The sequence below is a fragment of the Pelobates fuscus genome, chromosome 10, assembly GCF_036172605.1.
Source record: "Pelobates fuscus isolate aPelFus1 chromosome 10, aPelFus1.pri, whole genome shotgun sequence".
Taxonomy (NCBI): domain Eukaryota; kingdom Metazoa; phylum Chordata; class Amphibia; order Anura; family Pelobatidae; genus Pelobates; species Pelobates fuscus.
In genome coordinates this window covers 67,317,803-67,341,682 of record NC_086326.1, presented here as the reverse complement: position 1 = coordinate 67,341,682, position 23,880 = coordinate 67,317,803, and the positions used below count along the sequence as shown (strand labels likewise).

Genomic DNA, 23,880 nt, shown 5'->3' with positions numbered 1-23,880 from the left:
AAGGGAGCTGTAATCTCTCTGCTCCGCTCCCTTGCGCCGCGCGGCGTGTCTACTGATGCCGGGAGCCGGAATGACGTTATATTCCGTCTCCCACGGCATCAGTAAAAGGCGCGTTGGGGAGCAGAGCAGAGAGATCACAGCTCCCTTGCCGCCTCGGATGGAAAGCCGCCCGCCGGAGGGAGGGGGGTCTCTATTAGCTGGTCAGCAGGTCAGCTCTTGCCCCCCCCCCATGACAGGGGAATCACAAGGGACGCCTCAGTGGGCATTTGCCGCCCCCTAAATAGTGCCGCCCAAGGCAAATGCCTAGTTTCCCTTGGGCTAAATACATCCCTGCAGCTACCACCCACACACAAAAACTCACAAATAGCCTCAAAACACACAGATAAACCCAACACCATAAGCAGCCTCCCCCCAAACATGCAACCTTAAAAACTTCAAATGCATACAAGATTAAAAGTCGCCTCCCTATACACACAGCACCCTCGCCCAGCGCTGTTCTTACTTTGTCCTCTGATATTCCACTTACAGAGACGACAGAGAAAAGTCACAATCAAACACAGAACATGTTTGCTTGCACTGTGGTAAACACACACACAGCATTTTCCTTATGCCCAAGCTCTTCAGCATGACTCCGAGCATGAGCTGCCCTGGAGGGCATCACATTGACATGCCCGCTTTAGGAAGTGTGTGTGTCATTGGTAATGACACAACTGCTCCCACCCCCTCTGACCCACCTCCCACATTTTGCTGCTCTGACTTTAAATGCCCAACACATTTTGTCCTAGTCCTGAATCAAATCATAACCTAATTAATACCACATCTACTTTCTGTTTAATTAAACCTATCATAACAGTATATATATATATATATATATATATATATATATATATATATATATATATATTATACATTTTGTATAAATATTTTAATTTTAATTATTTTTTTACAAAAATTAAGAATTTTTTATTTCTCTTAAAATAATAATATTAATAATAATAATAATAATAAAAACAAAATTACTAATATAGTTTTATTCCTCCTATAATGATACTAATATAATCATAAAGAAATGACTAATATAATTTTATTCTGAAGAATAAATGGCTTTAACGAATAAGAAGCCAACCTGATCCTCTGTATAAATCCTGCAGCCCCATTCCCACCCCCTCTCCCTTCCAGTGTTAGAGAGGGGGAGGTCCGTGACGTCACTCGGCGCTGCACAGGCTGCAGTGTGAGCGCAGAGTAGACAGGAGGCTGACAATGACCTCAGACCGGCCAGGCCAGCTGTCACGGTGCTCCAGCTCCCCAGCGCAGCGCTAGCCCTCTAGTCTTCCTTTATATCCCAGGCTCGGTGTCCGCTCGCTCAGGCCGCCGCTGTCACTAAGGAGAGGAAGCCCCCCTCTTGGCTCTCCCTATCAGCCATGGGGGATCATGCGCAGCCCGAGTCGGCCTCTGGCTCTCGGATGCAGAACGGATTCCATCCGCCGGCAGCGAGCTCGGTGCTGAGCAATGGGGAGAGCAGCCGGAGAGAGTCCGAACCCCTCCATCAAGGATCCCCGGCCAAGAAGAGCAGGATCAGGAGGAGGCTGGACTCGGCCAGGAGGAGCAGACCTCGTAAGTGGCCATCCAGGTGGTCCTGCCACAGGTAGACCCAGGGCAAGTCTGGTTTGGGTACCAATAGCCCCTTTATTGCTATAAGTGTGGGCTCTGTGAAGGACCCATTGTCTGTATGCCAAAGGGTCAGTCTCTCTGTCCATTCATTTGTGTAGAGTCCCTAGGTTGCCATTCACTGGCTTACTAAAGCCCAAATTAAAGCAGTGACGTAATATCTTGACCAGTATGAATGATTATTATTTATTTTTTTTACCCAAAGCAAGACCTATGCCAGGGCATTTGGGCTATTGCATTGATTATACTGGCTTCTTACATCATGAAAGCAGGAGGGAGGGGGGATAGCAGGAGTTTGCATTTGGTCACTATTCATTTGATTGCCAATATGTTCTCTAAATTGCTATAAGTAGTGAAAGAAAGGGCTGAATTCTATTTTTGCAACCCAGAGCAGTACATGGCGCATGCAATGGGACCGCAAGAAGATCCCCAGAAGTACTGCATAGAATAGTAGGTCAATGAGAGAGCCAGTGCATGCTGCTTCCCAGGGAAGAAGGTGCAGCTACGCAATGCATGCAGCAAGAAGAGACAACTATGCAGCGCTTGCAACAAGAAGTGACATGCCGCAAGAAAAGTAGGCTGCTACCCTACGCTTGCCTCAAAAAAGGTGGTCTTCTACCCAGCGCATGCAGCAAGAGGAGCAGTGCATGCAGCAAAAAAGGCGACATGCTGCAAAAGGGCCAGAAGGGGACTGATATCAAGCGTGAACCACAAAGGAAGGGCCAGATACCCAGCCGGTGCCGTAAAAGAAGAGGAGGTCGATAGCTTGCATCTGCTTTCATGTTATTTGCGAATGGGCATTTACACAGAATATAATGCCATGCCATGGGTAGAAGGCAGACATGCGTAATTTATTATTACTTCAATCCTGTGTGCTGCAGAGAAACAGTCTAAAGTACAGATGCTATTATTACTGAAAGTGGAATAATGCATCATGTTTTACATGTCCACTGCTGCCTTATTTGGCTGCTAAAGAAAAAAAACTCTTGGAAATACAAATGCAGCGACGGAGGAGGCGCAGATAGCCAGGGCATGCAGCGACGGAGGAGGCGCAGATAGCCAGGGCATGCAGCGACGGAGGAGGCGCAGATAGCCAGGGCATGCAGCGACGGAGGAGGCGCAGATAGCCAGGGCATGCAGCGACGGAGGAGGCGCAGATAGCCAGGGCATGCAGCGACGGAGGAGGCGCAGATAGCCAGGGCATGCAGCGACGGAGGAGGCGCAGATAGCCAGCTATTTTAGTTTATTAAATAAATTACTTGGGATTTTATCCTTTTTACAAAATTGCTTCCTTATGATCGTAAGTACCCTAACATAAGTGACTACTCCGTAACCAAAAAATATATATATCTATTTTGGGGACAGTCATTAAACAGGGGGTTATTTTCAGGTTGTCTTGTAACCATACTATATCTTTTTTAGATTTATTTGTGGTGGAAGAGGGGGGATCACTCACGTGCAGACTGTTTATCTATACAGTGTTACCACTCCTTATGTAAACCACCGCGCCCTCCATTATGGGCATATGCCATTGGTACCTTTTACAACCCGCATCAACATTTCCAAATGTCACATTTCCGTCTTATGATCTAATCGCTCACGCTGTACACTGGCAGGCTACCAGGGAACTAGTGACACATAAGAGGAGAAGAACAAACAAAAATAAAACCATGCACGAGCCGCCATATGAGCTGTGAGGTTGTAATATTATTTTTTCCCCTCCCTCCTTTGACAGCTTTCCAGCCTTTCTTCCCCCTGACACCATCATACAAGCGAGGGGTGGATTGGTGAGCCTGGAGTCAGTAGACCTCTTGCAATGAATGTGGAATTTAAATGCCACCCCCAGCCAGCCAATCAGAGCAGCGGAGGGCCAGACACACCTACTGATACCACGAGAGGATGGGCAGGGGGGCAGCCAATGGCAGCTCTGTAAAGCCAAGCTTTGTGATTGCATGCTACATTCCGTGTGCAGAAAGCCCTGATCATTGAGCGTTTTGCAATTTCTATGCAGGCAAATTGTGACCTTGTTCCTAGTGATGTGACAGGAAAGTCTTGAAATGTAAGAGGTGCAGCTCAGATCTCTTGGATACACTGTGTCTGTGTGTAGTTGAATACTCACTCCCATTATTCAAGCTTAATTTATTTATTTTAATTTTTTTTTTTTTTTTGGACTCCCCAAAATGAGGTTTATTGACGGCAAAAAACATTGTGAGTACTACAGTTTTTACAGACAGTCGCTTATTGAGAATATACTGTGCTTTAATAGTCCTTGATGTCGGCTTACATTCGGATACCTGTTATTGGAATGTTAATGTTTTGGAATGTAAATGTAGCAGTTCATGTGTTCTATTATTCTAGTGCTCTCAGAGCTGATCACTGTTGTGATCTCAGGGTATTTTCTGCTCTTTTTAAATTAGTGATATGTTAATTTTCGAATAGTGCTGCACCTAGTGGTGTATGTAATGAACATTGTTTATAGGAATATAGCCTCAGAGATCTTGACTAACACATTTGAAAGTGTGTTAGCTGTAGGCATTTAACAAGACTAAATCACTTTTAATGCACATCAAAAAGCTTGTTTAGAAAAGTCACTTTTTAGTTTTTGTGCACGTCTTATCCAACTAGTTTATCAGCCCTGACAAGTACAATGTTAATGCAATGCAGTGATCATCTACAGGTAAAGAGGTGTACGCTAGAATATACAGGTTGCTGTTTTTAACCCTTTAAAATGCTTTTGTCTTATTTTCTATTAGGAAATCTTGACCGCAAGTAGGAGACTTTTTTAATCACACACTATATCTAATCATGGTTTGGTGACAAAGTTAAACATTAGAAATGGGTGATTGAAACTTCTCGAGTTAAGCTGTCTTGCAACTTTGTAAATTCACTTAAGAAAATGCCCACTAATTACAGGGTGTATCACTAAACTGACTTTTCATGAATTTAAAAAGGAAGCTGATATTTTGGCCTCAGCCTTGCCGTCTGACTTAAATTCGCAAAAGTTCTGGGTTCTGTAACACTTTTATGTCGGTATCCTTGGTTATATAGACAGTCAATCCAGAGGCACACATCTATGGAAATGCTTTGCAAAAACATCAGACGGTAATTTTACTAAAGTGGGAATTAAATCTAAGACCAAAATTGCTAGTTTGGAAAGAAATCTACATGTCCGTTACGTTTCCAGTTCAACGATTTTGTTGTGAATTAATTTAGAACCTATTTTGACTTTCTGGCAATTCTCACAAGTCACTAGGCTACTGCTTGCTGCACAGGTGTGTATGTTAAAGAATTATACTGAAATAAATAACACTATTATGGAATAAGATTATTTCTAATCATTTTGCTGGTCAACTTTGGTACTGCAAATATTTTGTGATTTTTATTTTTTTTTCCCAATTATGTCACGTGGCTGACTAAGCATCATAGAATATGTAGTGCAAAAAAGTTATGGCTAGTTTGGCTATTTTGACCGGTAATGTGCAATTATTTTGCACATCTTTTTGAGATGCATTTATTGATATTGGACCTAAATGTGCAAAATGTGATATTGAGAGCTCTCATTTCGAATCTGGACTGTCCGTAAGGATGGGGATGAGTCTGATGAGCAAATGGTATAGCTTCTTTCTGTAATGGCACAAGTGAGCAAAAACACGTTTGAGATCTGAGCAAAGACTAACTAAATGGCGAGTAATTTAGTTTTCTGAATTTTTTTTTTTTTTTTTTTTTACCTATTCTCAGAGTTATAAAGGGGATATTCAGTCCTGAAGCATGTGCCTGGCCCCCCAATCCTCAGCGCTGTTTGGATACAGTATTTTAGTTCAACAGAGGCCACAATGTGAAACCTGAAACTATCAGGGATGTCTTTAAAGGAATGCCATAGTTTTCGGAATACATGAAAAGATGTATTCCTAATACTATAATGCTGGAATACATATTTATGTTTCCGGCCCACCTCTCTGTGACGATAAAAGGTATTAAACTTACCTTTTTATCCTTCGCTGTTGCTGGCCCCACCTCCATGGCGGAGATCATCAATCTCCCTTAGGAACACATTGAGAGGCTACTGTGTATGTGTGGCAAAACTCTGCGTGCCGCCAATGGGCATATCCTCATTGAATCCGTGCATCTCTATAAGGTGCGTTCAACGTCTCCATGGGGAGCATGGAGACGCTGGACGTAGTTGCTGCACACTGTGCAACACTGGACTAGGAAGCACCTCTAGTGGCCATCTGAGTGACAGCCATTAAATGTGTTATTATCCAGCAGTGTAAAGACTGCCTTTTCACTGAAAAGGCAGAGTTGACCATTCTATAATTGCAGGGACATGCAATAGATACCAGAACCACCACATTAAGCTGTTGTGGTTCTGGGGACTATAGTGTCCCTTTAAGAAGGAATACTATAGCGTTAAACAAATATTCCTAATGTTAAAGTTACCCTTGGTCACTGTTTAGGTGACCTTGCCAGCGCTGCAAGAGTTAAATAAAAAGACAACAAAAACAGTTGATTTACTTACCTATAAACTCTTACAGTGCCTGTATCCTCCTTGTAGCTCTACCTCTTTGGCTGAGATCATCAATGTTGATTATCTCATCCAATGCATTCCAACAGGAAAACCTTGGGAGGCTAGTGCGCAAGCACATTGTTACGCCAATTGTTATGGTACTTTTTAAAAGTAAACCAAAATGTTTAAATGTCTATCTGTTCCTGTCCAAATCAATAAAATTGAATTGCGTATATACGCTGAAGTAATTAAGTCTGACACACAAGGTTCAGGTTAAAATAACTTCGAGAAAGTTTATTGGCAAGTGAAGAAAAAGCGGGCGCGCAGGCCCTTTTAAGAGGCATTTTGCGTCATCATTGATTATTAGAATATCAGCAAATAAACATCATCAATTGGATTAATTGTTAAGTGTCGGGGTTAGTGTCTTACCTATTGGTTCAAAAAATTAAGAGGTTAGTCCCGTGTCCACCCACCGGAGGTGGGATTGTTCTGGACACGGGTGGGGATAAGGGGGTCCTGAGCGTCATTTTACACGGTCAATGATATCAGGCCTCATGTCCAGGTGCAAGGTCTCTTATGAATAGAACATTTCATTACTACTGTGTTCTCGTGGCCTTCAAACTATACTATCTTACAAGTTTTAAGGAGTAGCCAGCACCTCCTGGTGCTTGTCCTTGCAGGAAATACAGTCTTTGTCTACTATACTAATTGGGTTGAGAAGTTCAGTCACGTAAGGTAGTTTTAAAATGAACAAGTTAAGTCATGAGGACAAAATTGAGGATTGAAGAAGTCAGGTTAGGAGGACAAAATGGAGGATTGAAGAAGTCAGGTTAGGAGGACAAAATGGAGGATCATCACATTATAAAGTTAAAATGGAGTTAGTACAATAATTCAATACAAGTACAATAAAGATTTTTAATAATCCCACATCAGTCCCCCCTATGAAATGTTAGATTCTAAGAGATAAAACTTTATTTGTTAGTATCAGAAGACGTGTTAACCCAAAGGCACAGAAACCCCGTGGCCGCTAGCTAGGTGTTAATGCAAAGTGCAAGTCTGTCCCTAGAGCTGACCCTAATAGGCTAACTCATCCGTCAGTATGGCTCTCGAACACTTCACACCCATGGGTGTCCCATGGCAGCTAACCCACCACTTCTCCACACGGGGCCTTTACCATTCACTGACAGATGCTGTCCCTAAGCTAGTCCCTTCCTAGAATTCCTGCACTTTATCAACAAAAGGGATTGTTTGCAGCGGCAGACAGGGTGAGTTGACGTCTTGGAAATCTTGGTCATCAACTTCGAGATGGGTGAAAGTGGGTGCCGCTTGGTCAACAGTCTTCATGAGGGATTTTCTCAGACATGGGAGGATACAACAAAAGAGAAGAGCAAAAATAAAAAGGAAAATTAGTATAGCCATACCAATCTGCATTAAAGCCTTTTGCCATCCTGTCATCCAACCAAACCATCTTTCCCAGGGATCTTTTATCCCAGAATTCCTTTTTAACTCTTCAGACAGGTCATTTAATTTTTCTATGGCTAATGTAACTTTACCATTAGGGCCTGTGTTTTCTGGGATATATGTACAACATGTCATGGTGTCGGGCAAAATTTTACAAACCCCTCCTTTCTCGGCTAAGATCATATCTAGGGCCATTCTATTCTGGAAAGCCATTTGGGATGTGGCCTGCAGCTGTTCGGCCAACCCCTGGAGGGCGTCTCTGGTATAATTAACAAAACGCTGTTGATTATAATAAATGTAATTTATCCAATTTAAATTCTTGTTTGCAGTAACTATGGTAAAAATTGATTCAAATCCTGCAGCAACTTCATCCCTTGCTTTAAACTCATTGGGCACCCCCCAAGGCACTCCAATGGCATCAATATACACATGAGGATCAAAACTTCCTTTCACTGGGGCGTCACGCTTAACCTTAGTGTGTTTGGACCCATGGGTGACGAGGTGTGTGTCAGAGATGATATGTATAGGCATAATAGCTTTAGCCAGAGTACACTCCCCCCACCACTGCTTGTCCATTCTGGATCTTAGCTGTAAATCCCCACACAACCAGTAAATATCCCCTAATGACCTGGTGTGAAACTGCAACAAGTCCATAGAGACATTTCTGTAGGTAGCACAATACCCTTTAGAGAAGTTACCCAAGAATTTACCCATTCCATCATAATTAGCATAACAAGTGTAGTTACCTTTATACACGGTAATACCATCTGGGGGTTTGACATCCTGGGTTAGGAGAGGATACTCTTTTGTCCATGCAATACATATGGACCTGTTAAAATTATAGTGATAGGCAAAAAGGCTTAAAACACATTCTTCTATATCTACTGGCAGGATTAAAGGCACAGTACCCAGGTGAGGCCGGGCACCGCCACACACATAGCATGCAGTTCTATTATGCTTATTAGCATTATATTTCATCCATTCTAACCATAGATTTACATCATTAAAACCTGTTTCAGCGGCCATGGTATCTTCAAAGGTGGGGTTAGCAATGGCCATCATGTCTTGAAAGGTCTGGATATGAGGTTTTAATGGGTTAGGGACCATATGGGTGGCCCCTTGCCACTCAGAAGAGTTACACATATCTTTGAGGTAGAAATGCCCTAATTTACGGTAGGAACCCTTTTTCCAATACATTCCCATCACATACTGGTCCGCATCTGTTGGGCTTGGATGCTCAATGTTAAGGATTAGTTTCATTGGTGTACTCCCCCCAGGCTTTCTCAAAGTCATTCTCTGGAGAAGGGATCTACCATGATCATCTACTTTAGATACGGCACTTTTTGGTTTGTAACCCCAGGCAGGCTCGGCATTCCATCCCGCCGCCCCCCAATGGTCACAATTGTGCCCCCATTGCTTGTCAACTACACAAACATATGGGTCTTTCGAATGAGGGATATCTCTATAGATGCTCTGGATTTGTGGTGTGGGAAATGGGCATTCTACAATATCACAGTAGTCAAAGGTATAAGTAGCCACCTGGGTACACGATGAATTATACCAGAAGGTGTACCCACTAATATCTTTGGTAATGGCTACTTGCTGGGCCTTTATAAGGCTAATTAGGGAGAAGGTGTACCAGAGATACATGTTTGTGCGGTATTCGCTTCCTCTGGGGCAGGAGATTTCTTGCAGTGGGAAGCGTGGATCCAATTTGGCCTACCGGCCAGTTTGACGGAGGTTGCGGTAATCAGGAGAACTTGGAATGGACCGTCAAATCTTGGTTCCAGGGTATTTTTCCGCACAAACTTCTTGACCAGGACCCAATCTCCGGGAAGCAGGTTATGGGAACCTGTATCCAATTCGGGATCTGGAATTGAACAGAAAACTTGGGCATGTATTTTGTTTAAAACACTTGCAAGTTCAGTTACATAGTCTACTAAAACATCTGATTGGAGCTGCAACTGCTGCGGATAATAACAACCTAGTCTGGGTGCTGTCCCAAATAGAACCTCATATGGGGACAGTGAATGCTTCCCTCTAGGTGTGTGCCTAACACTAAATAAAGCTATTGGCAGGCTTTCTGGCCAGGGCATCTTTGTTTCTTGTGACATTTTTAACATTCTGGTTTTTAGAGTGCCATTCATGCGCTCCACTTTACCACTACTTTGTGGGTGGTAAGGGGTGTGGAAGGCTAGAGTCACCCCTAGAGCAGTCCAAATTTCTTTAGTCACTGTTGCTGTGAAAGCTGGGCCTTGATCACTTTCAATGACTTCTGGGAGTCCGAACCTACATACTATCTCTGTAAGTAGGCGTCTTGCGGTTGTTTTTGCAGTGATATTGGCCACTGGGTAGGCCTCTGGCCATCCTGAGAACATGTCCACTACTACTAGTGCATATTCATGGGGCCCACTCTTGGGCATTTGGATGTGGTCAATTTGAATTCGCTGGAAGGGGTACATGGGCTTTGCCAGGTGTTTTGCAGGCACCTTGATTGGTCTTCCTGGATTGCATTTTGCACAAATGACACAGGCCTTGCAGAAGCTATTGATCAATGTTGTGATTCCAGGTGCTTCATAATACTTCTGTATGAGGGCGGCCATCAATTCTTTTGATAGGTGTGCAGGCCCATGTGCCCATTGGACAACTGCTGGATACAAATTTCTGGGAAGACAAAATTTGAAGTTGTTGTAATATATTCCGTCCTTTTGGACAGCTCCTTTCTTTTTCCATTTCTGGATTTCTTCAGGAGTGACTGCAGCTTGCTGTTCTCGCAAAATTCGCAAATCAGTAGGAAGAGTTTGCAGAGTAAAAATAGGAACTTCTTCTTCTTCTTGTCCGGACACTTCTTCATCCACTTCCTGCAGATCCCTGGCCGCTAGCTTAGCAGCCTGATCAGCTAAATGGTTGCCCTTTGCTTCATCTGTATCCAATTTCCCATGGGCCTTGACTTTCAAAACGGCCACTTCTTTAGGGAGTAGGAGGGCATCCATTAGCTCCTTGATTGCAGTGCTGTGTTTGACTGGTGTACCGGCGGTGGTAAGAAATCCTCTTGTCTTCCAAATTAGGCCGAAGTCATGTGCCACACCCAGAGCATATCTTGAATCTGTATAGATGTTGGCACGTTTTCCTTCGGAAATTTTGCATGCTGAAGTCAGAGCCTGTAATTCAGCTTCTTGCGCAGACATTGCTGGCGGTAAGGATGATGATTTGATGACTTCGTCTGTTGTGGTTACGGCATATCCTGTATGATATCTTCCTTCTTCATCAGCATATCTTGATCCGTCCACAAACAGGGTAAAATCTGGATCTGGTAATGGATTTTCATGCACAGTTGGTAAGTGCACTGTTTCCATTTTCATCTGTTCGAAACAGTCATGAGGTGTTTCTGGGTCATAATCATTCTTTATGACCAGATCTTGAAATTCCTTTTCCAGGAAATGGCGTGGCCATGCTTCTAGAAGGTCAGTTGTTGGGTATTTGGCAATACCATTTTCCTGTAGCTGTTCTTCATTCATGGTGGCCCATAGTTTTGCCATGGGCCCAAGATCATTCCATGACCTTGTCTTCAACTTGGTAACAGGAATATGTGGGATAGCGGTATCCCAATGGCGGTAAAGGTAGTTAAGTTGTTGAGGTAGCTGGACCAAGACCATGCTATTGCCTTCAGAGTCACAATAGAAATCTTGTGCAGTGAGCTTTACATCGGTCCAGTGGTAAAGCTCATCTTCATATCAAGGTTCAGGAGTAATGTTCGGCTTGTACCACATGGTACAGAAGGCGTAATCCGGGCCTTCACAAAGAGGTGTCTCATCTTCATAAAATGACAAATGTGAATGCATGACTTTCTTGGTACATCCACAGAGCAGGTAAATGTAGGTTTCATCCGTGATAAATCCATAATAGATACCCCCCTCAGGGAGTGGAAGAAGAGTGGATGGATTAAGCACTTGACATCTCTGGATGGAAATGTTGTCAGGCAAAAGAAGATGACACTGTAGGCGCAGGTGTCTGGCTGGAGACACGTGCTTGAGCTGGACTTGGTTGATGATAGCAGAAATGTCATGAGGGGCCAAAACAACCAGAGGGTGGCCAAGGACCAGGTCTGAGGTTCTTTCTATGAGTTCTCTAGCAGCAAAAACAGCCCTAAGGCAGGAAGGGGTCCCTCTAGCCACAATGTCCAGTTGACATGAGAAATATCCAATAGGCCTTTGGCGGCCTCTTAAGTCATTAGTTTGGGTGAGAACTCCTGTTGCATGGCCTTGTCTTTCAGAGACAAATAATTTGAAAGGTTTGGAGTAGTCAGGTAGGCCCAAGGCAGGAGCAGAAGCAATGGCACGTTTTAGAGCATTGAAATTGTCCAGAGCTTCATTGGTCAGACAGAATGGGTCAGATTTAAGAGCATCATAGAGAGGTTGCATAAGCAGAGAGGCTTCTGGGATCCATGCTCTGCAGTAGGAAATGAGGCCTAGGAAGGCATGAAGAGACTTTGAAGTCCTTGGAGGTGGAATGTCCAGAACAGCTCTTACCCGGTCCCGAGTAAGATGTCTGGTACCTTGAGATAGGCAATGTCCAAGGAAAATCACTGAAGATTGGCAGAATTGCAGCTTGGTGAGTGAAGCTTTACATCCCTGTTCTGCCAAATAGGAAAGAAGACTAATTGAGCACCTTTCAGTAGTGGGTATATCCTCTCCACAGAGCAGTAAATCATCCACATACTGGAGCAAGACAACTTCTGGGTGCTCAGCTTGCCATGGGTCAAGGATGGTACCCATGGCCTTTGCAAATTGACTGGGAGAATTTTGTGCCCCTTGGGGCATGACAGTCCAGGTATACTGTTGCATCTCATGAGTGAAAGCAAACAGGTATTGACAGGATGGGTCCAGTGGGACACTGAAAAAGGCATTGGCCAGGTCAATGACTGTGAAGAATTTTGCAGATGGTGGGACTCCAGAGAGCAGAGTATGGGGATTTGGTACAAGAGGGATGTCCAGGACGGTGGCTTCATTAACAGCACGGAGATCCTGGACCATCCTGTACTTCTCTGGCTCACCTTTTGGAGTTTTCTTTTTCACAGGAAATAATGGGGTGTTGCATTCAGATTTACATTTTACCAGGGCACCCTTCTCTAAGAGTGCCTTGATGTGGACAGAAATGGCAGCAGACTGTGCTGGTTTTAATGGATATTGTGGCTTTCTTGGTAACTTAGCTCCTGGAATAAGCTTTACCACCACAGGGGGAACATTCAGGTGACCTATGTCCTCTGGGCCTGAGGACCATAACTTGGCGGGCACCTGTGTTTTTAATTCCTCTGGGAAATTGGACTTTAATTCTGCTGCTTCCTCACGGGGCTTTTCTAAATGCAGCATCAGAGGCAAGGAGCACAGGGCTGAGGTGTCTGATACAGATAGAGGTGGGAACATTTCTACCTGCCCGTCTGGGGTGAAGGTGATGGATGCTTGCAGGCGTGAGAGAACATCAGCACCTAACAGGTTAATTGGGCATGTGGAGGATACCACAAAGCGAGCAAGCAGGCTAGAGCCAACTCGTAGTGGAGTTGTTAAAGGGCTATGTCTTGGCTGGCCATCCACTCCAACACGAGACATCAATATTTGACAGAAAAGATGGGTCTGGCAGGTCTTGTTCTCGCAGAACACTACGGGCTGCACCTGTGTCAACAAGAAATGTGGTAGGGTGGCCTTCAATGGGCAAAGTCACTGTGGCAAGTGGCCCCCCTTTATCCCCTGTAGACACTGCCATGACAGGGGTCACAGACACAGGCTTGCCAATTTCCTATTCATCGGGTTCCTCAACTATTGGAACCCCTTTTTCGGCCTTAGTGGCCGGGGCAGGCCTGGATGGCTTTCTTGGCTCTCTTTTGGGTTCCGGGCAATCACTTTTAAAATGACCTTTAGCCTTGCAATTAAAGCAGAAACCATCCTCTGGTCTGGTGCCCCTGGGAACAGGGATACTGCGTGATACCATAAGAGGAGCAGAGCTTGGTCTTCTGGGGGTCTGGGCAGATTCTAGGCCCCTAGCAACTAAAAGCAGGGTATCCAGGGGAACAACCTTATATTCAGGGCGTGCAGCAATAATTCCCTTGCGTATTGAGTCTTTAACACCTTGGACAAACGCACCGGACAGCATTTGTGAATGAATCTTGTCAGTAAGATCAAACCCCAAATCTGTAAACATTTGATACAGTCTTGCATGAAACCTTTCCACTGATTCTCCTTTATCTTGTATAACATCAGTAAGGCCAGCAGCCTGATCTGCAAGTTTGTCCTTAGCCCATTCTCTTAATTGGGTGCAGAAGGTTACCCCGGAGGGATAATCAACATCACTGGAAAGCAGATCTGTACTGAGGTGACGGGCCATGCTTGGCCAATATGCATCCCCTGCTTTAATAGCACAAATGCTGAGTAGATCACGCCATGCGGCGGAATAAGTCTTTTGAATTTGAACTATCCCTCGGTAAAAAGGCATAGGCTGTTTTTCTGGGTCAGGGAGCGATTTCATTAATGCACTAGCTTGAGTGGGGTTAAAAGCAACATACTTAGGAGGGGTCCGTTCTCCCCGACCCTTGTGTCCAAAGGGATCATCGATAGAACGATGAGTTGAGGCTCCTGCAGCGGCTCCTGCAGCCTCCAACGAGTCCTGGGATAACCTATCCTCTTCTCCCTCATCTAATTCTATGATCTGAGCTCTCTTACGTGCAGGGCCCGAGTAAGGTGACAGGACCGGAGGATGAGCGGGGGTCCCAGATGCGGGGGTGGCTAGCGGATCATAACCAGATAGGTAGTCACCGGGAATTGCCGGCATCAGGGCTGTACTGGGGGCCGCCATATTGGTGGCCGGAAAAGGTACTGCATTAGGGTTAAGGGAAGAAGTGGCGGCCATGTTGGATGTGGGCACATCCGGGGCAGACTGTGCCGGACTGGGCATGACCGGAACCTGGGGAGTGGCTTGGGGAAGGGGTAGTGGATATCCGGGATAGGGCAGGGCCATGGGATATGGGAAGGGGTAGGGCCAGGCTGGGGAGGGGAAGGAGGTGGGGTATTGAACTGGGGTGGAGATGGGAGGGGACGGAGAGGGATTGGTAGGGGTGGGTGTAGAGGGAGGAGCCGGGGCAAGGGTGGAAGAGGTGGTTAGCTGGGCGGATGAAGAGGGGAGGGGATCATTAACGGAGAGAGAGTGTAGGGAAGGAATGGCAGATGAAATGTTAGGGGGAGGTACAGCAGGTAGCGTAGGGATGGATGAGGATGATGGGAATGTTAGAGACGGGGAAGGGGAAAAGAAAGATCTATCAGAATTCAGGACCGGGCAGACAGGGGAGGTGACGGGATGGGTGTTAGGAGGATTGGGAGTGGGGAACATAGTCAGCTGACTATCACCTACGGCTGACTGAACCTTGGGGATAGATATCCCCTGGGCGCCATTTTGGGGCGCTGGCTGAGGGTAAACCCCAGTAACACAATTATTATGATACACAAACAATTTCACACCGTTGTGATTTATTTCTTCCTCAACCCAACCTTCTAGCTGAATAGCCTTCGCTACTCTGTACCATGCTTCAGCAGTCTTTAATAAACCATTATCTGTAAGCTTGCCTTTCATTTCTGCCAGTAACTTGCGCCAACTTTCTGGTTGCAATCTTCCACCCGTTGGTACAGTAATTTTACATACTTTTGCAATCTTTTCAACACCTTTAACCATCTCCTCACCCTCTCTGTTTTCTACCAAATCACATGCTAACCAGCCCTTACCTGGCTTGCTTAAATCCTGCCCCATAATCCCTTTACCCCTATACCAGCGTCCTAGATATAGAGAGAGAGAGGGAAAACTGAACAAGAACGTCTACAATGCTCGACTGCCACCCGAGAACCGTGGGACTTTCTCAGGTGCGTCTTCCCAAAACGTAGACTAGTCACTGAATCCGCCTACCCGGGGTGGTAGACACGGATTGGAGCGAGGTGAGGAGTGTGTGACCAATCACTTCTCTTTTAAGAGGAATGGGAGTGGATAGTATAATAATATAGGAAGTACAGAAAAGATGAAAGGCAAGGAAAATCCTTAGAGACAGACACAGGAGTTCATGAGACTCCTATTAAACAAACAAGACAACAATACAGTTGAAATACAGTGTATGCATCACAGTTCAAATGAAATAAACAGTAATTCCTTTCCTTTACTCGTGTGCTTACTCCAAAGTCACCTCCCTCAATCCCGTAGTATCTTACTACCAACGGCCAAGGATAACAGCTAACACCGGTCCGAAATCCATATGCCTCCCTCGTCACAGCAGCCCACTCATAGTGTCTGCGCTACCCTCACCCTTGTAGTGCCCCTATAAAAACTCACTTTATAAGTCTCACTACTCCGTGGTGATGAAGACAGCAATGCCTGCCCGAATTCACACACCACAAAATAAAAATTGGAATGGCTCCAGCTCAGCGCTCAAAGCTGGAGGGTACCACCACTCTGCAAGCAGAGTAACGTGCACAGAGAAGCTAGCTAGGCTATCGAAGTGGCACAAGAAGGATCCCCAGGAAACTATGAGTCTACACAATCTCCACAGATCCAACACACCTCTTTTTCCCTACAGCCCCAGCCACGAGGCTCCTAAAAGAGTTAAACAGGAAAAGATGACCCCCAGGAACACATCCACAGGTCAACCCCCCTTTTTCCCTACAACCACAGCACCATGGTTCCTAAAAGGGGTGAAACGGGCAACAGAAGACCCAGGCAAATCCCCTCAGGTCCACCCCCCTTTATCCCAAAAGGGGTAAAATACAAACAGACAGACACACTGAAGACCCAGGCAAATCCCCTCAGGTCCACCCCCCCCTTTATCCCAAAAAGGGGAAACAGGCAAACAATTCAAACACACCCAGGCAACAGACTAAAATGCAGGTAAACAAGTGAGTAACGAGGCACCGGGCAAGATATTACCTGTCTTTGATGTCCTCCCGGGAAGCAGTCACAGACACGTGGACGGGTCAATCAAAGGGGCCGGAACATACCGGTGGCTCTGCAGAAGTCTCTACCGTGTACCTGGAGGTGATCAATCTCCTTTCCTTCCCCCTGGATTCCTCCGTCCACCCTTGTCTTCCTTAGGACGGCTCACCGGCCGGACATAGCCCGATGCCCCACGTTGGGCGCCAAGTTGTTATGGTACTTTTTAAAAGTAAACCAAAATGTTTAAATGTCTATCTGTTCCTGTCCAAATCAATAAAATTGAATTGCGTATATACGCTGAAGTATTTAAGTCTGACACACAAGGTTCAGGTTAAAATAACTTCGAGAAAGTTTATTGGCAAGTGAAGAAAAAGCGGGCGCGCAGGCCCTTTTAAGAGGCATTTTGCGTCATCATTGATTATTAGAATATCAGCAAATAAACATCATCAATTGGATTAATTGTTAAGTGTCGGGGTTAGTGTCTTACCTATTGGTTCAAAAAATTAAGAGGTTAGTCCCGTGTCCACCCACCGGAGGTGGGATTGTTCTGGACACGGGTGGGGATAAGGGGGTCCTGAGCGTCATTTTACACGGTCAATGATATCAGGCCTCATGTCCAGGTGCAAGGTCTCTTATGAATAGAACATTTCATTACTACTGTGTTCTCGTGGCCTTCAAACTATACTATCTTACAAGTTTTAAGGAGTAGCCAGCACCTCCTGGTGCTTGTCCTTGCAGGAAATACAGTCTTTGTCTACTATACTAATTGGGTTGAGAAGTTCAGTCACGTAAGGTAGTTTTAAAATGAACAAGTTAAGTCATGAGGACAAAATGGAGGATTGAAGAAGTCAGGTTAGGAGGACAAAATGGAGGATTGAAGAAGTCAGGTTAGGAGGACAAAATGGAGGATTGAAGAAGTCAGGTTAGGAGGACAAAATGGAGGATCATCACATTATAAAGTTAAAATGGAGTTAGTACAATAATTCAATACAAGTACAATAAAGATTTTTAATAATCCCACATCACAATCACATGGTCTCCTGAGATCATCTGACTAAAATAGCAGAGTTTACTCTATTTTACATAAGTGCTAGAGGCAGGTTAACTCAGCAATCTTTTCAACTGCTAGGTTTAATAGGGGATGGGGCACCTAGAGCACTATAGCCTGTATTGTTACTTTTAAGACAGGTGTCGGGGGTTCCCAAAAGGTAGATCCCAGATGTTGTAGAACTTCAACTCCACTGATGCTTTGCATGCTTTTAGAATGATAAAGCATCATGGAGCTGTAGTTTTTAAAACATCTGGGGATCTACCTTTTGGGCACCCATGCTTGATAATCTCCATTGATTCGTTTTTGATTTTAGTTTTTTATTTTACTACAATTTGTTGGTTGCAAAAATGCAGCACATTGCCATTAAAAGAACTTTAAAGGGACACTGTAGATACTTGGTTGTGGTGCCAAGACACGACCACTAATTTATTACACTGACAAAGGAGGGTTTTAAAACTGTTTGTATCTCTGCTTCAATGCCTTGTCAATCATAGAGCTTGGAATAACACCTTCTAGCTCTCGGCACCCATAGCGTGCTAACCTGTAGACAGAGATCACTTGCCCCGTCTCTGATTAGCATTGGGCACGCACAACACCCGTCATCATAGTAGAATTGAAGTTGGCATTTTATAACTGGTGCCAAAATGTGTCACAGGCTATAAATGAGACTTCTGTGGAAGCTGTTTGCTCCACAAGACTAATGGAAGTGACAGGCACGCTGGGCTAGAGTGCATCTGTGTTTTCACTTTTCACTTTTCAATTTGCAGCACTACTGTACATTGAGAAGCATTAAACCACTGCGCATTTTGATCCAAAATAAGGGTTTCTTTAAGAGCAGCCTCTGTTTTGGTTAATTCCTGGCACAAACAAAGTCATTTTCTGCAGCTTTTACAAGCGTTTTTTTCCCGTATATCCCTAAAGAAAACTTGCATGTTTTCTTTTGGGGTATATCTCCTTAATAGTGTGGATAAAATAATGTATTATATGGATTGAACGTTTTTTAGGTTTTCAGATTTTTTTTTTTCCAGCCCTGTATACTGTATCATTATATAAGTTTTATATTACACCAATACACTTTCTCTGTTTCTACGTAAGACATACCAGTAAAAACCAAGAAGGCCAAACAAATAACAATTGGAAACACATTTTTAATCTACACAAATGCCACACTTTCTTAACAATGTAAAGGTAACATTTTATTAGCTATAAAGTTATACGTCATGTGCCCTTTAAACAATGGAATGTTGAGAGTTGCCATTCCATATAATGTCCATATTCATAGCTTGTGTATATATTATATACACACACTTTTGTTTACCCTTAAAGTATTGCCAGTGACACCTTAGACATTTTTACAGTTCGGTAATTTGATCTATTCTTTGGCACCTTATCCAGGGTAAAGGTCTTCATGCATTATGAACACCTATATTAGCTGCTCCTGAGATATAAAACAGAATATTCTTTTTAGGAACCAGAGGAAAAACAAACAAACCTTTAGTAAATTAAAAAAACAATAAATCCAATATCCTTTCTGAACAATATTTAATAATTATTATACAACAGCTTGTTTAATGCACTGTCATCAAGAAAAGTGTGCATAGCCTAATTAAGCATTACAAATACTGTGTGTGTGTTGTTTTTTCTCTTTAACAAAGTTGCACATGTGTGTCTCTTTTGCTTAGAACAAGTTAAAGGGACACTGTAGGCAAGTGGTCTGGGTGCAAACTACCATCACCCTTAACCCTGCAGTGGTAATTATTGCAGTTTTTATAAACTGCAATAATTGCCTCTGAGGACTAACTCCTCCTCCTAGTGGCTCTAGACAGCCACTAGAGGGACTTCCGGAATTGAAACAGACTTTTGGTCTGTTATCTGACGCTGGACGTCCTCACGCTCTGCATGGGGACCTCCAGCATCAGATTTTCCCCATAGGAAAGCATTGAATAACAGATCATGAAGGACATAGTCAAGTTCAATGGGCTCCCAAGGATTGTTTAATAGTACATTGTTCTGATGTAACTGGTGGGTGAGTTACGTCATGTAGAAGGCAAACACAGGTTTTGAACAGAAATGTGATTTTGCGTGCGTTGATTTGGGGTTATCTCGTTGAATTGCAGTAGGCGTGAGCCCTTCCATGCATAGAAAGCAGATGAGGCATGCAGCTACTAAAGGGCTCCAGATATATTTATAACTCTCACACTACTTGCCTGTTTTTTTTTTTTTTTTTTATATATATATTTCATTTGCCAAGTTAGCGCAATGAAAAGAGACGTGGGATTGTCTGGCAATTGTGTTCTTGTTGTTTTCTCTTTTGCAGCTCTAGAGTGACAGCTGAACACTAATAAGACACCCATTCTTTCTGTTCCAAATGGATAATTTAGCACTACACAACATTTTGTATGTAGATGTTGCCAAAATCCTTCCGGTGCCAATTTCAATAGGCGGAGATGAGCGAATCTCACTTCATCTATTTAAATGGGGACTTTTTAAAATTATATTATATAGGCAGCTTGTTAGGGTTTTTGAGTTGCGGGCTAAGAGTGATTATGTTCAACAACTAATAGGAGGGGTCCTAGATCACCTACTGTTCTAGGTTACACAATCTTGTTTCAAAGTGACCCTCCAAGCTGAAGTTGATCCATATTTTTTTTTTATTGCATTATAAAAATGAAAGGTACACTATAGGGTCAGGAACGCGAACATGTATTCCTGATCCTTTGGTGTTAAAAACACCATCTAGCCACCCTGGCTCCCTGTTGTCCCCTTGATATAGTTAAATCGTACCTTTATTCCTGTATGCTGCTGCTGGCTCTGCCCCTGATCTGCTTGCTTGGCTGACATCAGAAGTGGTGGTCTGAGCCAATCACAATCATTTCCCATAGGAAAGCATTGGATTGTCTGAGACTGTCAAGGAGGCAGATCAGTGGCAGAGCCAGCACAAGCCAAACACAGCCTGGCCAATCAGCATCTCCTCATAGGAATGCATTAAATAAATGCATCTCCATGACAAAAGTTCAGGGTCTCCATGCAGAGGGTGGAGACCGTGAATATGTAGCAGGATTGACCCGGGCACCTCTGGCAGCCATCTGAGGAGTGACCAGTGGAGGTATCCCTAGGCTGTAATGTAAACACTGTATTTTCTCTGAAAAGACAGTGTTTACTGCAAAAAGCCTTAGGGAATGATTGTACTCAGCAGAACAAATACAATAAGCTGTAGTTGTTCTAGGGACTCTAGTGTCCCTTTTAATGCATTTAAAAAAATGTACAGAACATCTTTTCACTATTTGATGCTCTTTGTAGTGAGCTCTGCCCAAATTAAGGAACTGACATCTGTTAGCTAGTGATGCACCGAACTGTTCGCTGACGAATAGTTCCTGGCGAACATAGCGTGTTCGCGTTCGCCACGGCGGGCGAACACATGCGCGGTTCGATCCGCCCCCTATTTGTCATCATTGACTTAACTTTGACCCTGTGCCTCACAGTCAGCAGACACATTCCATCCAATCAGCAGCAGACCCTCCCTTCCAGACCCTCCCACCTCCTGTACAGCATCCATTTTAGATTCATTCTGAAGCTGCATTCTTAGATAGAGGAGGGAAAGTGTAGCTGCTGCTCATTTGATAAGGAAATGTATAGCTAGGCTAGGTTATTCAGTGTCCACTACAGTCCTGAAGGACTCATCTGATCTCTGATGCAAGGACAGCACCCCAAAAAGCCAATGCATTTATTCCATGTAAGGTGTGTGTGTGTGTGTGTGTATCTCTATCTATCTATCTATCTATCTCTCAAAAAGGAATGGCTGCTCAACGGACTTAAAAACAAAAAAAATTATTGAATTGTATTAAAAATTTACCAAAATGGTCGATTTTTAATACTATTCAATACATTTTTTGGGTTTTTAAGTCCGGTGAGCAGCCATTCCTTTTTGCTATTTCTGTCTATTGGAGTTCTGGCTTATGTACCCGGCATTTAAATCAACTAAGCGTGAGTGCAGGTTTTTTTGTTTTTGTATATATATATATATATATCTATATCTATATCTTGGCGTTTAGCAGTTATGAACCACTGTGTGCAGGATGATTTGAATTGTTTTTGGTGTCAAACAAAATCACATGCAAATTTCTTTTTCTTTTCTTCCCAGCTTTCCCGTGGTTTGGTATGGATATTGGAGGAACACTGGTAAAACTGGTTTACTTTGAACCCAAAGACATTACGGCAGAAGAGGAGCAGGAAGAAGTTGAAAACCTTAAAAGTATACGAAAATACTTGACATTAAACACTGCTTATGGAAAAACTGGAATTCGAGACGTTCACCTGGAACTGAAAAACTTGACCATGTGTGGCCGCAAGGGCAATTTGCACTTTATACGCTTTCCAACATGTGCCATGCACAGGTTCATTCAGATGGGAAGTGAAAAGAACTTTTCTAGTTTGCACACTACACTCTGTGCCACCGGAGGAGGAGCTTACAAGTTCGAAGAGGACTTCAGAACGGTATGTAGGGGAAAGGGCAGCAATGCACAAGTCACTTGCTAAGCAGAGTTTCAAAATCCATTACCATTGTCACAAAAAGTTAATGTTTTTTAAGTATTTTTTTTTTTATTTTTTTTAACATAAAAACACCGGAGAGGAAGGAAATTTAGAACAAGGGGATGTACAAGATAGCTGATGATTTCCCACTTATTCAAAAGACCTAAAATGGATACAGGTTCCCAGACAAGGTTTGACTTTGCCTTAGTTGTGGCATTTACAAAAAAAAACATGTTCTTCCTTGTGTTTATAGAGCCGACTAATGTCTCTGGTATCAGCTGACTTTGAAGGTGCCTCGTTACTGTTTGCAAGGGCAAACTGCAGCTCTGTTCTGTTTTGCTCATGCTTAGCTGTAATTCTTTGTTTTTATCTGAATACATTGGAAAGTTTACTTGCTAAAAGAAAAATGATACATATAAACTCTTGTTCTTGCATTGGCAGTACAATGCAGGTTCCGTTCTAGAAACATTGAATACCGTCTCCTGTTGTGAAGGCAGTTCTTGCTGTTGGGAAGGAATTTTGGCAGTATTCTCTAGATTGTTGCCCATGTGCTGTGATCAGCATTATATCTTTCTAAGATTTGAGTTCAGGCCTGATTGTCGCCTGATGTATACCAGATGGTCTGTCTATTGAGGACTATAATAATTATTATTATTATTATTATTATTGCCATTTATATAGCGCCAACAGATTCCGTAGCGCTTTACAATATTTTGAGAGGGGGGGATGTAACAATAAATAAGACAATTACAAGAAAACTTACAGGAATAATAGGTTGAAGAGGACCCTGCTCAAATGAGCTTACAGTCTATAGGAGGTGGGGTATTAGAAACATTAGGATAGGAAATATCAAGTAGGAGTGAAGCAGAGCTGGAGGAGAGAGCAAAGCACTATCCCATAGGGACAGGTATGTAAGGGAGAGATTACTCTGGGAGGCCATACGCTTTCCTGAAGAGATGGGATTTAAGGCCCTTCTTAAATGATTGAAGACTAGGGGAGAGTCTGATGGCAGTAGGCAAGTTATTCCATAGGAGAGGAGCCGCCCGTGAGAAGTCCTGCAAGCGTGAGTTGGCCGTACGGGTGCGAGCAGCGGTCAGGAGGTGGTCGCGGGCAGAGCGGAGGGTACGAGGAGGGGCATACCTCTGGATCAGTGAAGAGATATAAGAGGGGCTGGAATTGTTCAGTGCTTTAAATGTATGGGTTAGCACTTTGAATTGACTCCTATAGGATACAGGGAGCCAATGTAAGGACTGGCAGAGGGGCGAGGTGTGAGAGGACCGACTGGATAGGAAAATCAGTCTAGCTGCAGCATTCATTACAGACTGTAGCGGGGCAGTACGGCTTTTGGGGAGACCAATCAGGAGAGGGTTACAGTAATCCATGCGGGAAATTACTAGAGCATGGACAAGCTCCTTGGTAGCATCTTGCGTAAGAAAGGGGCGGATGCGGGCTATGTTTTTGAGTTGGAACCTACAGGACTTGGCAACAAACTGGATGTGAGACTCAAAGGTGAGACCAGAGTCAAGTATGACGCCAAGACAGCGTGCTTGTAGGGATGGACTTATGTGGATATCACTGACTTGAAGGGAGAGTGAGAGAGGAGGATCAGTATTAGGAGGAGGAAAGACAAGGAGTTCAGTTTTAGAGAGGTTAAGTTTGAGAAAGCGTGACGACATCCAGTCAGAGATGGAAGAGAGGCAAGCAGTGA

At 43.8% G+C, this 23,880-nt stretch overlaps 1 protein-coding gene across 4 annotated transcripts in view; it reads left to right on the top strand.

Moving 5' to 3' along the window:
• Positions 1–1,190: 1,190 nt before the first annotated feature.
• The window catches only part of PANK1 (pantothenate kinase 1), a 47,940-nt gene continuing 25,250 nt past the window's right edge, over positions 1,191–23,880 (top strand). The window contains exons 1-2 of one of the 4 annotated variants that reach the window (XM_063434967.1): positions 1,191–1,614; positions 21,784–22,136. In XM_063434967.1, the coding sequence (XP_063291037.1) occupies positions 1,422–1,614; positions 21,784–22,136 (546 nt within the window). In that variant the 5' untranslated portion in view covers positions 1,191–1,421. Of the gene's footprint in view, positions 1,646–3,639; positions 3,877–21,783; positions 22,137–23,880 lie in introns of those variants that run through there. The other 3 variants (XM_063434968.1, XM_063434970.1, XM_063434969.1) reach the window with 3 other exon arrangements.